Source organism: Dreissena polymorpha, chromosome 6, assembly GCF_020536995.1.
Source record: "Dreissena polymorpha isolate Duluth1 chromosome 6, UMN_Dpol_1.0, whole genome shotgun sequence".
NCBI classification, from domain to species: Eukaryota; Metazoa; Mollusca; class Bivalvia; order Myida; family Dreissenidae; genus Dreissena; species Dreissena polymorpha.
In genome coordinates this window covers 59061479-59079650 of record NC_068360.1, presented here as the reverse complement: position 1 = coordinate 59079650, position 18172 = coordinate 59061479, and the positions used below count along the sequence as shown (strand labels likewise).

Sequence of the window (18172 nt, the reverse complement as noted above, 5' to 3'; positions counted from 1 at the left end):
GTAATGTCAAACAACTAAAGTTTCAAATTGCCCAATATTTATGATTGTGATTTTCCCATTTTGGGTAACTTTCATAAACTTTATTTCCACTTTTCTTAAAATTCATAATTGTAATTTTCCAATTACAGGTAACATCAATAAACTACATTTTTAAATTTCCCAATATTCTTATGGTTATTTTCCCATTTCAGATTAATTCATTCAACTATAGTTCCACATTTCCTAAAATTCTTGATTGTTATTTTCCCATTTCAGGTAACTTCAATCAACTATAGTTTCACATTTACCTATATTCATCATTTATATTTTCCCATTTTTTAGTTAACTTCCATCAACAAATTAGTTTCACATTTCCCAAGTCACCATGCTGTGACTTTCCTATTTCAGGCTACTTTCATCAACTTTACTTTCACATTGCCCACTATCAACCACCATGATTTTTCCCATTTCAGGTTACTTTCCCCTGGGTGCTGAATACTGCACGTTCTGGACCACCATGGACGTACTCATGTGTACAGCCTCCATCTGGCACATGTGCACCATGAGCATGGACCGTTACTTCACGCTGAAGTACCCCATGCAGTACGGACGAAACAAGACCAGGTCCATGGTTGCCGTCAAGATCATCTTTGTCTGGATCATCTCTATAACCATCAGCAGCCCTGTGTTTATCTACAGCCTCGTGGATTACTCTTATGTTTTCAAGGATCGTAACTGTGTCATCGATATCAAGGAGTTTGTGATATATGGTTCAATATTCGCATTTTACGTGCCACTGTTAATCATGATCGTGACGTACTCTTTAACCATCCAAATTCTCCGGCAGAATCAGAACATTATGAAAACTATAGAAAGGTCTAATTTTCGTATGAAATCAAAGAGCAGCAATAGAGAGAGCAGGATATGCAGCCATGTGAGGACATTCTTGTCGCCACCATCCTCTGAATCACGTAGAGAGAGTCACACTGATATCAGCTCACTGGCACGATCACCAAACATAGAGAAAACTCCCGACATGTCTGATAGTGACATGAAATTATTGGAGCTTAAGAATGTTATTGATTACTCCTATGCGACCAACTTGTACACGAGTTTAAAAAATGATCGTGATTTAAAAAGTTCATCATACAGAATTGCAAATGAGACTTCAATGGCAAATCAAACAACAGTTCTAACATCTGATGACAATTCAGATACCAAATCCTACAATGAAAATCTACATAGAGAGTATCTGCAACAAAATCCCTCGTTAAATGTCCCAACAGCTGTTAATATTCAAAGCCCCTCATCAGATGATGACGACGAGTCTTCAACACTGTTACCAACAAACCTTGACAAGCTCTCAAGATCATTAAGCCACTCTACATCTAGCTCTAAATTCCGCCTCCGGGCCAATACGGATGTTCACAACAAATCATACCTTAGCATTCACTCAAGCCTGAAAATTCCGAAATCTTTCGAGAAAAACAATTTGCAATCGTCTGTGTCATGTTCCAATTTCACAAACGCAAGTGCTGAAAAAAACCTGTTTGCATCTCTTAGATTGAATGGAAGTAGTTTAAATCGTGATTACAAATCAGTAGAGTGGTGTCATCACTTTTATGAAATACAGGAAGAAATGGACCAGTTTTTAAAAGAATCAAAACAAGAAAGAAAACAACTTAATCTTGAATCCTTGAAATCCAGCCTCATATCATCCTGCTTTAAAGACATGTCTAATAAAAACTCCACTGAAACCCAAGACAGTGGAATCGCATCGTGTTCAAAGAAAGACCAGAGTTGTTTGGACAACACTGACACAGGTGAGGTCTCTGAGTCGGGGGATTTCCCAGATGACACTGATACATCATCTGAGAATATCTCAGAAATAATGCTAAAACTCCAACCCAATTCAGTGTTTATGTATAAACTTGACATACTTCAAGAAGACCAGACAAAATCTTCAGACATACCTTCAAACAATGACAACACCCAAAACTGCATTCAGAGGAGACCGCGTGACTGTTCACTAGACTCTGACGTATCTAATGAGCTTGCACAGAGAGTGGTGCGCAAACCTAGCAGTATCAAAAGATTCATTTACAAGTGCAAGAAAAAGAACGGTCTAAAACACCTAGTCTCCTCAAAATCTACAAGCAACGAGAAGAAAGCGTCAAAAGTCCTTGGGATCATCTTTGGAGTCTTTGTAGTCCTATGGACACCCTTCTTCATCGCCAATATTCTTTCAGCAACTTGCGGCAGCTGCATGGTCTACCTGACCCCCGAACTCATGTCAGCGTTTCTATGGATGGGCTACGTTGCGTCCTTAGCAAACCCAATCATCTATACAATGTTCAACACGGCGTTCAGGCGGGCGTTTATCAAGATCCTGTCGTGTCACCTGTGCACTCTGGGGAGGAACTCCTTCTCCCAGGGCAGCTTCCCCGCCAGCCATCACGCCACTGTGTTCACAGACCGACGTCAGACACTCACTGTCATGTACAATGGGACGCAGCCCAATGACTCTATGAGTGGGGGGCGTTGAGAGGGTACGATGAGATTTAAGACATGAAGCATTTCCTTCTCATAAGCAAAGTGAAAATTGACATAATTATGCCATGCAACCAGAATAAAACAAGAACAGCCTATTTGTATCTCGTAGTCTGTCAAGTTTTATACTGTTTGCTGCTCATCAGTATCAGAGGGTTGGAAATGAAGGCTGTATAATTTTATTCAAGTAAGAAATCCTTACATTTAATTTGATTTTCTAAGAGACTTCAAAGTGCATTGAAGTGCATAAGGGGTTAAGTAAATACTGGGTAAATAACTGCTATGAACTGTTATTAAAATAAGTAAGATACTGACTTAAAGGAAATTCTAGTGCTGGGCCATTGACTTACTTGAAGTGGAAGTGGAATAAACTTTTAAATTTTATTCTCAATGCTGGTTGTTGAGAAAACATTATTGTATATTATAATAATAATTTTATTTATTTATTTATATTGTGTCAGTCATTATATAATTGTTTCATGTTTGTTTCATATTGTATGATTTCATTAAAACCATTGTTACATCATTCAAATCAATTTATTATTGTTCGCTTGCTAATCTTTTAATTGTTTGTTAATATTCCCTTTATCAAAATACATGTAGTGCACCTGCGTAATTATCTCCACTTTTGATATTTAAGTAGCAATACAACATTGTATCCACAAAAAACAATTAATATTAGGCAGTTCAATAGACTTATTTGGAGGACTTATTTAATTTTGTTGACATTAACGTCATTGAATATTGAAATCAGGCAAATTGTGTTAGGACGTAAATGTTCATTGATCTGAGATTGACCAGACCCACTAAAATCCACGAAAAAATCAGTTGCCAACGAATAATATTGATTTCACAGTAAATTTCTTGTTCTATGATGATTTGACCTTCAAAATTAAAGTGTGACCTTGAACTTGTTGCGACAAAACTACACATGTCTTCAATGAATGAAGGGGCATGTTAACATTTGACACAAGTGTCATGAAAATCTTCTTAAGAATACAGTCTTTAAAACAAAAGATTTGTCAAAAAAATGACTTAAAATACCCTTGCAACACTTTGTCAAAGGTTACTAGCCTATGGCTTAGTTCAAGGGTATATAACTCTGAAACATGTGGACCACTGCACAGGAAATAATGAGTTTCACATATCTACAGTTCATGGCGATTACATGTTTTGAATTTCAATTCAATCTCCTTAATTTTCTGCGCAAATTCAACATTTTATGCTTTTGCTATAAAACTGGCTAAGTTCAAGGGCATACTTAGCCTGGGACTTGTGGATCACTTGGCATGAAAAAGGCATTTTGAACCTCTACACTTCATCATTGTGATGACATATTTCAAGTATCAATTCAATCGCTTAAACAATGTCTAAGTAGTCCAAAAATGTCTAAGCTCATATTTATAATGTTTTTTTTTGCAGATAGCTCAACAAATCTGAATGACCCAATGGACAAACTGACCGATATACCCCATGTCAAACTTTGTTTGCCGAGTAAATAATACAGGCTAAAACATGGAATAATATTCTTGATTCCGAGTTTGTGCGACTGGCTTGTACCAATTGAAAATGGTAGTCACAATGAGCAAAACTTGTGTGCAAATGATAAGGAAATTTCTTTATGGGTTATATAGGGAATATGGAAAAGATACAATAAGGTCATAGACAAACAGACTGATGGATTGACCAAAAGCATTGCTTATAATTAGTCTCCCCCCCCCCCAATTTCAGTGATTTTTTTGCTTTTTTTTGTTACATTTTGTGGCATTTGGATTGGGAAAATTAGCTCGATAAACCATGAAATTGGGAAAAATAGCGCGATAAACCATGAAATTGGGAAAAATAGTGCGATAAACCATGAAATTGGGAATCATTATAAATATGAATATAAGAACAGAATAAAAATTGCCAAGTTCATGTTTAACAGCATTTTTATATTATAAAGTGTTGCTTTTATGTCTTCTTACAACGTTTAGTTAATATCCTTCCACATGGATATTAAACTTGCAATTATCTATAGATTCTTCAATATACATGTACCATTATGATTTAATCATAATCTCTTTAAGAGTATGAATTTAATTCAGGATGTTTTTTAAAGTAAAATATGATATGGTGAAAACATTAACAAATATTAAATAACACGCTTTAGTGTTCTTGCTGTGTTAATGTTGTATTAAATGGAGCTAAAACAATACATTTCATTTGTTTACCTTTTAATATGTTGCACAATTGAGATCCTCAGTTCAATGCTATTTCACCAAACTATACAGCGTGACAAACATAATAAAGCAGAATATGCATATGAATCTGATCATACACAGATCTACTAACATATAAATCAAATCATGTTTGTCTCTTTCCATTTTCGAACGATACTCATCTTAAATGCTTTAACTTTGTGAGTAAACTAACTCCAATTTCCCAACACAGATTTCCGTGACGCACATTCATTGTGATGATTTCTAATAAATATTTGTTGTTGTTCATCTCAAACGTAGTATTTTGCGTTAATTGACACACACATTAAATTATCTCATAATAACTATGTCATATCCGCTGTTAATTTTAGAGTTATATATCATTTTCGCTGCTCACAGCAAACTTCTTCTGCTTGCCGCCATCTTGGACGTGTGTAAAAACAGGTGTTAACAATCGGGATACATCCACTATCTTTGGTATCCTCCGCAATATAGAGAGATATTTGGATAGCAACGTGAAATCGTTTTCGGCTACATTCGCGAACATTTGTATTAGTCAGTTGTCATTCGGCGAAGACTCGACAAGCTTGATCAGCACTCGTTCTACGAAATAAACGCTAAATAACATTGTAATCTTATTGGCTTTATTGGGTAAATGTGGTCATTTTTTGGGAAAATTTGGTCAGATTTTTGGGAAAAAATGTCATTTTTTGCAATTGGGAAGCAGCCGAATATCGACGGTAATTTTGGGCCGAAAAAATCGCTGAATTTGTTGTGGGGGATTAACAACTTTGCATTGCTAGAAAGTCGCTTTTACATAAAAAAGTTATGCAACATAAATTTCCAACATTTACGGATGAGGACGATTTTGATGAAGTGCATAAAGTTCTAAGTTCTAGTAATGCCAACACCAGCAGGGTCCTCTCTGGCCGTCTTGAGGGGGAATTTTTACGCCGTTTCCCTTTTAATTATGGGGAATTTTATATACTCTCTCATCACCATGCACCTCTGTACATGTTTGCACGATATTCATTGCTTTTTTCATCAATTTAGTATGTTTGACTAGATGTACTTGAAATAAAATTGAGATATTATAATCATTAAATCATTTTCTATCTAAAAAAAAATTAATTTTTTTCTCTGTACATGTTTTTTAGTATAAAACATTTTATTCAAATACTATGAGATTTAGCACAACTTGTTATAATATCAAACACATTATTGATTTAGCTTTCCTGTAACCTCTCATCAAACTAATGCAAGGCAGATAATTATCAGGAGTCAATAGTAAGAAAATTGCGAAATGCTTGCATCAAAAAGGCAGGATTCTGCTTCAATTGAAATCCTTGCTTGTGCTAACTTGATCACAACAACAACCATCATAGTATCTTGTTTTCAATTATAATTAAAATACCATTCGGGTTTCAGTTAAGCCAAGAGCCATGCAAATATCACAAACATGCTATGCGATATGTAAATTACCATTAGTTATAAGAACATTCCTATAAAACTTTATAAAAGATTAAATTTGCTAACCCTCTTTAGCAATAAAATGTAATACAGCATTTAAAAAGGTTCAACTCTTAAACAAATGTTTTACTGAGATATCTTTAGATAAATAACACACTATCCTGAATCTGTTGGGATGAAGAGATGAAGATATGTTGGATCTTCCCTCCCCACTGAGTTGCGAATAATTAAATAAAAATAGCTTTGGCCTCACTTCAAATGACTTTTATGCACTAAACATTATATGTGCATTTTACCAACAATACCTCAACAGTATATCCACAAGTTACATTTGGGAAAACACTGTTTGCTAATAGTTAATAAAAGAGCCACATTTATTTTAATTACAAAAAGGACATAATTCTGCTAAAACGCTAGTCCCAGTTCTAATTGATTGCTCTTTGTCGGCTTGGGTACTACTTAAATGTACCCCAGGTACTCTAAATATACTTTAATGTACCGGGTTACGGAAAATATACTCAAATGTACCCGGCCAATTAAGACTGTATCTGACTTTTATTCCCGCCCAAATTCCAATGTCCTATAACGTGTTATGGAACATAAAATCAAATTCTCTTTCATCAAAACCTGCTCAACATGACAATGACCAATTAAGCCACAGTTATAGGTTTTGGAATTTTACTGCACAGTATGTTCCTGTTAAAAATGTTCCCTAACACAAATTTGTATCATCAACATGCCCCTTTAATTGAGAAGATAAAACATCATGTTCCAAATACATAAACATATCTACATGATATATTACACAGTTAAAGATAAGAATGCTCTTCATCTTTATATAAGTTCTCTATCATAATATTCACCCTGATCTTGGATATTCAATGACTCAGCATTTTTGCAACAATTTTTACGAACTGATAATATGTATGTAGAAAGATCATTCCAGCAAACGTTTGGTACTTTCCATCTACTTGTTCCATTTTCTAAGATGACACAAGTCATAAGTAATAGTTCAATTACATTACATAATTGATATTTGTGAAAACAATCTTCTTTGCTCCACAAATACACATGAACATCTCCCCCACCCCCCATTGGTGCAAAGATTGTCTGAATGCCCATGATATTGTTAAAACATTTCGTCGCTGTCCTTCTCAAACCTCGTTACTACAAAATGCCAACTTTTCAGGAGAGAGAAAAAACCGTCTCATTTTTAAAGGAAACCTGGTAGTTGCAAATAAAAAAATTATAAAAACGTTTTTGTTAAATTTGTCCAGATGAAACGACGTACCTATAGGTGAAATGGCGTCGCTACGACTTTTCGCCGGGAAAAAAGCCAACAATCATTCTACAACATTTTGTCACGTCACGTGGCTTTTTCAAGGGCTCTGATGGCGTAGAGCTACGAGATATAGCACAAAACACGCGCCAAACTTCATATATTCGGAAAAGACGAAAACAATATTTTGAAAATTTTGGAGCTACGAGGTTTGAGAACGACAGCGACGATTTGTGGGTGTGTATTTACTTATAGACTTCATCTTCAAACAGTTTGGGGCCATCAATCCGGGTTATCCCTGATTCCATATGAAGGCTTGTATGGAATGAATGTCCATTGGGCATGAGCTTAATTAGTCTGCAGAGAATTGAGATGTTTGCAAATAACATTTTTAAACCTAGCAAAACATGACAACTTGATATTTGGCATGCATGTGTATCTCATGGAGCTGCACATTTTTGAATAAATTAATAAAATAAAGTTATTGCAGATGCTGTATAAAATGGTAACATCTTCTTAACAGACCTCATATGCTACTTTCTAACAAATCCGTTTTATCATTAGCTGGTTTGGTTTAATGTCAATGCCACACCTCTGGTGACAAGGAAATCTGACAAATTGCCAATTCCTCGCAAACAGGTCTTTTATCATGAGCTGCTAAAATGCTCAGCTAAATTTGACTAATAAATTCTTGTCTACAAAGTGTTGTTTTTATGCAGCTGTCTGCATAAACAATCTAGAAAGCAATAAATGTAAATATGCTAAGAAATATATAAAATATCTCCCACACGTGTACTTAATGTTTTTTTCAACAAAAAAATTTACATTTACAAAAGATTTTTCACAGATTGTTCTCTCCTAAGAATGTGACGCAAATTGTAATTTAATTGCCTTTTATGTTAAGCAATAGTTGTGTAGCCATAAATAATATACCAAACACCTCCAATAAACACCCCCAGGAACATACATTTGTCTATGAGGTGCATTAATTAGATGTCAAAACAATGGTATTATCTAATATATACAACAACAATACTTTGACAGTGAAGCTCATCATTCAAACAATTCAGTCAAAGATTTACCTTTATTATGCATGTATGTGCACTGAGTGTTTAAGCAAACAGAAGCATAAACTTTGCTTGGAATTTTTATGTTGTGTTTTTTTTCAATGAAAAATGGCGGGGTCATTGATTAGGTAAGGTAAGGTAAGGTTAGATTAGATTTTATACCAGCAACAACTCCTAGATGATTTAGGCCTAAATTGATTTGATGTACTTTTGCTAACAAGCAAAAAAAACTATAATTGCAAAGAATAATGTATAGTCATCTACTGGTATTTATAAACTACTTTTTGTGATAATTTGTCATGTTTTGCTAGGTTTAACAATGTTATCTGCAAACATCTCGATTCTCTGCAGACTAATTAAGCTGCCCACTGGGCATTCTGATTCCAGACAAGCCTTCATATGGAATCAGGGATTACCAGGATTGATGGCCCCAAACTGTTTGAAAATGATGTCTATAACTACTTACACACCCAACAATGTTTTAATATTATATCATGGGTATTCAGACAATCTTTCTACAACAATCATTAACTAAAACTTGTCCAATATGGTTATAATTTGTCTACTTTATCATTCACACATTCTTTGGAAAAAGTAAAATAAAAATAAAAGTAACAACAAATAAACTGGAAATATATAAAGTTCTAAAAGGCCAAAATACAAAAATTAATAAACTATACAAGAAAGTTATGCTGGTTACATCAAAGAAACTTATGGTCCCCCAAATATATACAAATACATCTTAGTCATAATGCAGGCACGATATTCTTTATCTTATAAATCTGGAGAATTATCCTCCTACTAATATTTCCATGGACAATATAAATAGCATAACCATCTATTGGGTATGTGTCATAAGTTGATTGGGTTCCGCACCGAATCGCAGAGGTCTGTATGGAATGAGATTTTATTTTATGTACTTTTACAAGTTTGGAAGAAATAACAATTCGGTTAAACTACATAAAATACTTATTTTATGATTTGCATGCCATTGTGTTTTCTCTCTGTTTGGGTTTGCATTATATCAATCGTCCCTATAGTATTTATTACTATTTCTGAAATACAATAATACCATTTGTACAATACAAGCATTCTTCAATTGGTTACACAATTAAAAGAAGTGACTTAATTATTTAAGATTATTAACATTCAACAATTGTTAGAACAGCCATGTCATACAACAAAAATGCTGAATGCGTTATATCAAGGTATTGCCATTTATGGAAAATGCATAGAAAAGGGATTCATCAAAATATTACACAGATATAAAACAAGTTTGTGCCACATCCACAGACTGTGTCTAACTTAATATTCCACTGTCTGTAGATTGCCAATACTCAGAAGAATGGAATGGGAATTACCAATAAAAGGATTGTCACATTCAGTAACATTGTATCAAATTGATGCTTATCAAAGTGACAGCAAAGTGTTTGACTGGCGGTCAAATGACCCGGTAGGATTCTTGCTGTTTCCACTAGATTTCAGCAGTCTGAACTTTGGTATTTGTGTTTTTTGTAGAAACATAATTTTATAAATGTGCCACATTATACTAAATAAATTTTTCTATTAAAAAATCAGATTTTAAATCTCATCTGTCACATTTTGATTTGTTTTTTTTTAACATGGACAACAGATCCATTAAAAACTAAATTGTGCTAGATTATTGCTACAACTTTACATTCATTCTACATCATTATGCTAATGTCACCATCTAGCTTTTTGACAATCATGTCATATGTATTGATAAAAGTAAACAATCTGAAATCTTTGGATCCTCTCTCTGTAATGTATTGGAAGTTTAATCGCAAGTTGGTATGTCTGCGATGATGCAAAACTGTAATTTTGAACGATGTAGATCATTCATTATATAATCAATCCCAGGACAGAGTGGTTTCTAGCCATCAGCAACAACCACTTAAGTAACTCCTGCCTGTTAAAATCAGATTAATTTCTTTCATAACAACACATACAAACATTTTTTAAGACTTATTAGTGCCAAGCAATCCTATTTTAAATGATATCAACATAATTGAGCAAATCTCTAAGTAAACGGGATTGTATACGTGTGCATTAAGTATTGTAAAAGATAAGCCTGTGTAGTTTGCAGAGGCTGATCAAGGACGAGCCTTTCTACCTAGACTGGATTTGTTAAAGGAAGCCTTTCTTTAAACGAAAACTTTCATAAAAGCTGAAAGTGAAGTCCCTAATTAGCCTGTGCTAATCTGGGATGATACTGATCCAGGGCTTTTTTTCTTGATTTGGGGCCTTGCCTTCCATTTTTTGGAAAAACTATCGCCAACACTGAAAATAAATGACCCAAAGTAAGCTTAAAACTTGGTGAACATTGCATGAATTTAACTAAATTTTCTTAGGGGAAGGGGCCTATCTCTTGAGGGAAGGGGCCTTTATAAGGCCCTTGCTAAAGAGGGACAAAACACCCTGCTTGATCCAAATGTATTAAGCCCATATTTCATAGAGAAAGAATCAATGATTATTTAGCTCAGTTTTATGCCTGAGTATTCATATAAATCACACCATTGGTTTATTTACTAGGTCACATCCCACTACATCACATGAAAACAGCAGACCATAAGCACATTGTGGAGTTCACAAGACAAACTCATGGGTGGCAGACCACAAGCACATTGTGGAGTTCACAAGACAAACTCATGGGTGGCAGACCACAAGCACATTGTGGAGTTCACAAGACAAACTCATGGGTGGCAGACCACAAGCACATTGTGGAGTTCACAAGACAAACTCATGGGTGGCAGACCACAAGCACATTGTGGAGTTCACAAGACAAACTCATGGGTTGCAGACCATAATCACATTGTGGAGTTCACAAGACAAACTCATTGGTGGCAGACCACAATCACATTGTGGAGTTCACAAGACAAACTCATGAGTGGCAGACCACAATCACATTGTGGAGTTCACAAGACAAACTCATGGGAGGGAGACCACAAGCACATTGTGGAGTTCACAAGACAAACTCATGGGTGGCAGACCACAAGCACATTGTGGAGTTCACAAGACAAACTCATGGGTGGCAGACCACAAGCACATTGTGGAGTTCACAATCAGACCACAAGTACATTGTGGAGTTCACAAGACAAACTCATGGGAGGGAGACCACAAGCACATTGTGGAGTTCACAAGACAAACTCATGGGTGGCAGACCACAACCACATTGTGGAGTTCACAAGACAAACTCGTGGGTGGCAGACCACAACCACATTGTGGAGTTCACAAGACAAACTCATGGGTGGCAGACCACAAGCACATTGTGGAGTTCACAAGACAAACTCATGGGTGGCAGACCACAAGCACATTGTGGAGTTCACAAGCTAACTCATGGAAGGCAGACCACAAGCACATTGTGGAGTTCACAAGACAAACTCATGCGTGGCAGACCACAAGCACATTGTGGAGTTCAAAAGACAAACTCATGGGTGGCAGACCATAATCACATTGTGGAGTTCACAAGACAAACTCATGGGTGGCAGACCACAAGCACATTGTGGAGTTCACAAGACAAACTCATGGATGGCAGACCACAAGCACATTGTGGAGTTCACAAGACAAATTCATGGGTGGCAGACCACAACAACATTGTGGAGTTCACAAGACAAACTCATGGGTGGTAGACCTGACAAGCACATTGTGGAGTTCACAAGACAAACTCATGGGTGGCAGACCACAAGCACATTGTGGAGTTCACAAGACAAACTCATGGGTGGCAGCCCACAATCACATTGTGGAGTTCACAAGACAAACTCATGGGTGGCAGACCACAAGCACATTGTGGAGTTCACAAGACAAACTCATGGGTGGCAGACCACAAGCACATTGTGGAGTTCACAAGACAAACTCATGGGTGGCAGACCACAAGCACATTGTGGAGTTCACAAGACAAACTCATGGGTGGCAGACCACAACAACATTGTGGAGTTCACAAGACAAACTCATGGGTGGCAGACCACAAGCACATTGTGGAGTTCACAAGACAAACTCATGGGTGGCAGACTACAACCACATTGTGGAGTTCACAAGACAAACTCGTGGGTGGCAGACCACAACCACATTGTGGAGTTCACAAGACAAACTCATGGGTGGCAGACCAAAATCACATTGTGGAGTTCACAAGACAAACTCATGGGTGGCAGACCACAAGCACATTGTGGAGTTCACAAGACAAACTCATGGGTGGCAGACCACAAGCACATTGTGGAGTTCACAAGACAAACTCATGGGTGGCAGACCACAAGCACATTGTGGAGTTCACAAGACAAACTCATGGGTGGCAGACCATAATCACATTGTGGAGTTCACAAGACAAACTCATGGGTGGCAGACCACAATCACATTGTGGAGTTCACAAGACAAACTCATGGGAGGCAGACCACAAGCACATTGTGGAGTTCACAAGACAAACTCATGGGTGGCAGACCACAAGCACATTGTGGAGTTCACAAGACAAACTCATGGGTGGCAGACCACAAGCACATTGTGGAGTTCACAAGACAAACTCATGGGTGGCAGACCACAAGCACATTGTGGAGTTCACAAGACAAACTCATGGGTTGCAGACCATAATCACATTGTGGAGTTCACAAGACAAACTCATGGGTGTGATGAACATAAGTGCAGCATGCATGGGCATTGTGCGGTCGACAGGTGGTCACCTCACATTGACACAACCCTCAATATTTTGTGGCTAAACATTACCACCCCAACATAACTCTTAAAAAACCCACACACATGTTGTTACAAGTCTAGCTTATAAATTTTGCTATGATGCAATTGTCATGTCTTGTTAATCCAACAAAAATCAAGTCCCATAAGTGTTTCAATGATAGATTGGAGTATGCAGCTCAGCATATTAACTCACTTTTAAAGAAGATGATGTATAACAAGTGGAGGAGGACATTCCCCAGTGTGGCTCAGCTGGAAAACATCTTAGGAAATGAGTAGTATAAAGGTCTACAGAATTTAATAGCATGGAAAAGTGTATATTATATACAGTATAAATGCAATCAGAAGTACAGACAATAAAATTGGTGGACCATTACTGGAAATAAATGGAATTTATCAAAACTTGAACAAGCTAAGTTATTGGTAAATGTAAACAATTTTTGCGGGACAGTTCCTCCTTAGGGTGGTAATTGTTTTAGAATGCATTCTTAAATTGTGTTCACTGTGTTTTAATATTGCAGTGATGTTTGGTTCCCAGTCTGTTTTTCATTAAAGGCCTCATACAATTCCAGCATGTACTCAATTAACTTCCTTAATCTAACATGTTCACAGAACAGAATTAAAAGTGATGTCAGCCTCACACAACCCTGACAATGCACACAATTTTGCCATTAAAACAGATTTGATGATGAGCGGAATTGCACACCTGACATAAAAGACTCAACTCATAAGAGTTGTTCCCTTAAAATCAGATAACATATATTTGAACTGTCAAAAGATAAAAGCTATATCCTATTATAATGTTGGTTGACAACAAGTTTTTCCATGCCAACACCTTTACGTAACATATGTATGGATCAAAATCGTAAAGTGACAGACAAGACATTTTAGCAACATTATACATAATCCCTGCAAGTTACCGTGGAAACAAGAACCCACGGACTATTTTTTTACGCAAAAACTTACAAGAAAACGCCATCAAAGGATTAGCGAATGATTAAAAGTCACGACCATTAATCATGTTCTTAAACCTAAGCTGTTGGTTGACTGCATGTTTCAAGACCTGCGAGGGACTAAGACAAAATGGCGGAAGTTGCAGCTTGGCCAGATTAAAGCTTATTAGGCAACTAGGTAATCAATCAGGCTGGGAAAATAAGAGGGAAAATAATCAAATGCAGCCATTAGGCAAACATGTATATGAAAGCTTATAAAAAAAGTTTACAAACGATGGCAGGGCGTTCACCCTCATTGAATTTGTGCTATAAACCTTAACCCCTTATAAACGCACTTTGATGCGTTTCTATTCCCATAGAGAACCAAATGAAATTTAAAATCCTCTTTACTAGAATCAAGTTATTAAGGCTTTGTTTCCAACCCTAAGATACTGATGAGCAGTAAAACAGCATAAAACCTGAACAGACTGTAAGGTACTTGCAGGCTTTTCTGGTTTTATGCTGTTTACACATAGCCATTCCCACTTTGCTTCTGAGTTATAAAGGGAAAGGGTTAACTACATACAAATTTCCACCTCGAAATATAAAAACCTGTCATCTCTGATAATCTCAACATTTTCTCATGGAAACAACTTAAGACTCAAAATGCCTTTAACCCAGGAGCTTAAAACCAACAAAGCACGTGAAAGGGTGACTCCTATATATCCCTTCTCAAAACTTCATATGCGGGAAGATAAAAATTATTATGCAACTGTTGGTCATTGCAGGACAAAACACCGTTCACTACGACCACATGACTTAACTGAACTCATATTCATTTTTTTCCTCATCTCCCTCCAGGCTCAATGATGATTAATTCTGCCACAGGTCTGTTCAGTGTACATCAGAAGCAAAACTTATTTCTTGGGAGATTCTATCTTACAGAACAATTCATTTTGTCCCCTTTCTGGGAAATTAATTATGATTGAATTATGGTCATCTTTTCCTTGAATCTTCCCCCGATTGATCACAACTATTGCCATAGCAAATATGATAAGTGGGCGGAGAAGGGCAACCAAAGTGCAAGACAGAAGTAATGTCTGCCATTCTCTTGCTTACATTATTAAATTATGCAGACCATTTCACACTCACTGTCACCCAAAAATTGCAATGCCTATTATAATGCAACACTTTTTTCTAAACATATGACACAGAGGCGTATCCAGAAAATGGTCAGAGGGGGGGCTCAACAGCGGAGGGTGCGAAGAGGTGTCCCCTTCTGTCGACGATTTTTTTTTGAAAAGGCACCTTCAAATAATGCGATTTCCTGCTATCTAATCAGCATTTTGCATGATAAAAGTGCATGTAAAACAAACAAGAACTTGAGTTCACATGTCTCTCAAACCACTAAAGTGGTGGGAGACATTATCTTTATCCATAACTTTTTTAACAGAGTTAGATGCGTGGACCTCCTATTTAACCTTGTTGGATATCCTACTAGGTCAACTAAGTTACAACATTAAAATGTTTATGTCCATGTCCCTATGAATGGAAAGCAGGCACACAGCGGACAACCTGTCCTGACCCATTGATGATCTTAGTTTTGTCTTAACAAGTCCTTGAGCACTGATACCCCTTTCACACTCGCATGATGTAACAGGGAACACACATGATATGGACAAAACAGTGTAAATGATGGGGTACAGCTGGGAATCACAATGTGCAACAGAGCCCTGAAGGGAAGTAGGTGGGTTGGGTACACCTTTCCACCAAGCCTGCCATATAAAGTGCAACTCAGCAGGGAGGGACTGAGGGGAAGGGAGATCATCAATGAACCGTTCAAGGTCACTAGCACTGACAGGAGAGGCGCACATTTGTTCAGGTATAAACTTCAATCCCATGGCTGCCTTAGTCTGCAAATCACTGAATCAGGTGTCCATTTCGTTCACAAAAGTGTTAACAAAGGGAGTCGTTAGGTTTCTGTGTAGTTTAATTTGGGTGTTGCTGCCTCGATGTTGTCACGCTTTAAGAAAATGATTTAGTTTCATATAGCAAAGTAATTCTTCATTTTTGAGTCTTTTTTATTTTTAAAAAGTATTGATGAACATCAAAGCAGTTAGCCCCATTTGTAAAAAAAAAAAAAAAAAAAAAAAATGCCATTCATTAAGTGTGCAGTTGAATTTCACTGGCAATAACTTGTTACTCAAAAGGATTATCACTGTAAAGAGCTAATACCAATTAAATTCATCAAAGAAATTACCAAAAAAATAATTATGATTGTCCATTGTGTTCTTCTAAACTCTTTAAATGCTACAAATTGAAATACTGTTTTTCACAAGTCTCATGCGGCAGCCATTTGTAAATATTTATCTATAGCTAAATGTATGGATGAATTTCATTAGTTGAATGTATCTTCTTCAGCCAATCAAATAGCGCAGTTTATTACTTACATTCAATGAAGCGTACACTTTAGCTGACGAAGGTTAGATCGACTATACACATGCCTGGGGGCTAATCACACAAATCGACAGCTGTTTATGGCTTAATTATCGACATATGACAGGAAATACACAAGTGGATTGAAACTGTATGGGGCTCATTTTTATTAAAAATCGTGTCTAGCCAGCCAGCTGGGGGGGCTTTAGCCCCCTAGCCCCCCACCTAAATACCCCTCTGTGACAGTAGGTTTTTGTGGTCAAATTTGGGGCCAAACATATTTTTGGGGGTATTAGACACCGCTTTTAACCAGACAAAAGTTACCGGCGTCTTAATTTCCAAAGCCTTTTATTTATGGACAAAAAGAAACAGAATATCTGACTTTTTAAATGCAGAATTGCAAAAATGTGCGAGTGATAATCATTACTGATAATTTGATTGGCTGTTTTCATTTAACAAATGTACTTTGCACAGAAATCAATCAGTTGAGGAAGGCCCATTAAACTTTTTGGATTTCAGTCAAACCATTTTCTTCAATTCTCTAATCACTATTCAACTCATCACAATAACTGTAATTGTTAACACAAAACGGGTTTTATGGCCCCAAGGCACTAAAGATGGGAACAGTTGTGACCGAATCAGATATGCGTGAAAAACCCCATGTCACTATCAACCAATGGAACAGTTGTGAATCAGATGAATAACCCAGTGTCACTTTCAACCAATAACTTCAGTTGTTTATTGCTGTTGTACTGCTTTGTTATACGCCGATGCGTTTAATATGTGGACAAAATTCTAAAAATATATAAAATTATGGGATCAGTCTTTTATTCCAGAGCAACCTATAACCCCCCCAAAAACGTACATTTTTTTCCCAATTGACTACCGGTAATTCCCAATTGAAGGTTTCCCAAAAAGATAAATTTCATATATCTATATTCATCTCTATAAGTTTCATCTGGGTCTGCGCTGTTTGCTTAAAGAAATTTCTGTCAGAAATATTCTAAATATAGAAATAAATATACTAGACATCGCTAATTTTGGAAATAAATTGATCCGATTTTGCAGGATGGGAGAGTCCATTAGGCATAAATGGGTTAATACGAGTTAAATTCACCAAAATTTGAGCATCACCATTCAACGAGCAAGACTCATATTTCTGATTTCCCTATAACAGGATCAGACAAACAGCACAGTTAATTATACCAGCTTTTCATTCGAGTCATTCTCGGTATACCGAATAAAAACAGTAATAGGCTTACAAAGCAAGTAATGGCTTCCTAGACATGAAATGGGATTCTAAGAGAGATCTTTACCAAATCACATGAATTGACAGAGGCTTCAATTCCACGTGCTTTTATTAGCATCGTCAGTGAAAAGTATGTGGAACAAAGTCACCTGCTTTCATTAGCAATTCACAGAAAAGTATGCAAAAACAAAGTCACGCCTGGCAATCACTTCTATCTGCATTAAGTTCATGATAAAGAAATTTAATATCGCCCCCTTGGTGCAAAAAGGTACCATGTGACATTGCAATTAGAAGGCACATCGTGCCTTTTT

General features: G+C 36.6%; 2 protein-coding genes across 4 annotated transcripts in view; one reads left to right on the top strand and one right to left on the bottom strand.

Annotated features, from left to right (window-relative positions):
• The window catches only part of LOC127833382 (dopamine receptor 3-like), a 42872-nt gene extending 39531 nt beyond the window's left edge, over positions 1-3341 (top strand). For all 3 annotated transcript variants that reach the window (XM_052358605.1, XM_052358606.1, XM_052358607.1), the window contains one exon: positions 453-3341. In XM_052358605.1, the coding sequence (XP_052214565.1) occupies positions 453-2524 (2072 nt within the window). In that variant the 3' untranslated portion in view covers positions 2525-3341. The remainder of the gene's footprint in view (positions 1-452) is intronic.
• The window catches only part of LOC127833381 (26S proteasome non-ATPase regulatory subunit 1-like), a 272314-nt gene that overhangs the window by 205287 nt on the left and 48855 nt on the right, over positions 1-18172 (bottom strand). The window lies entirely within an intron of this gene.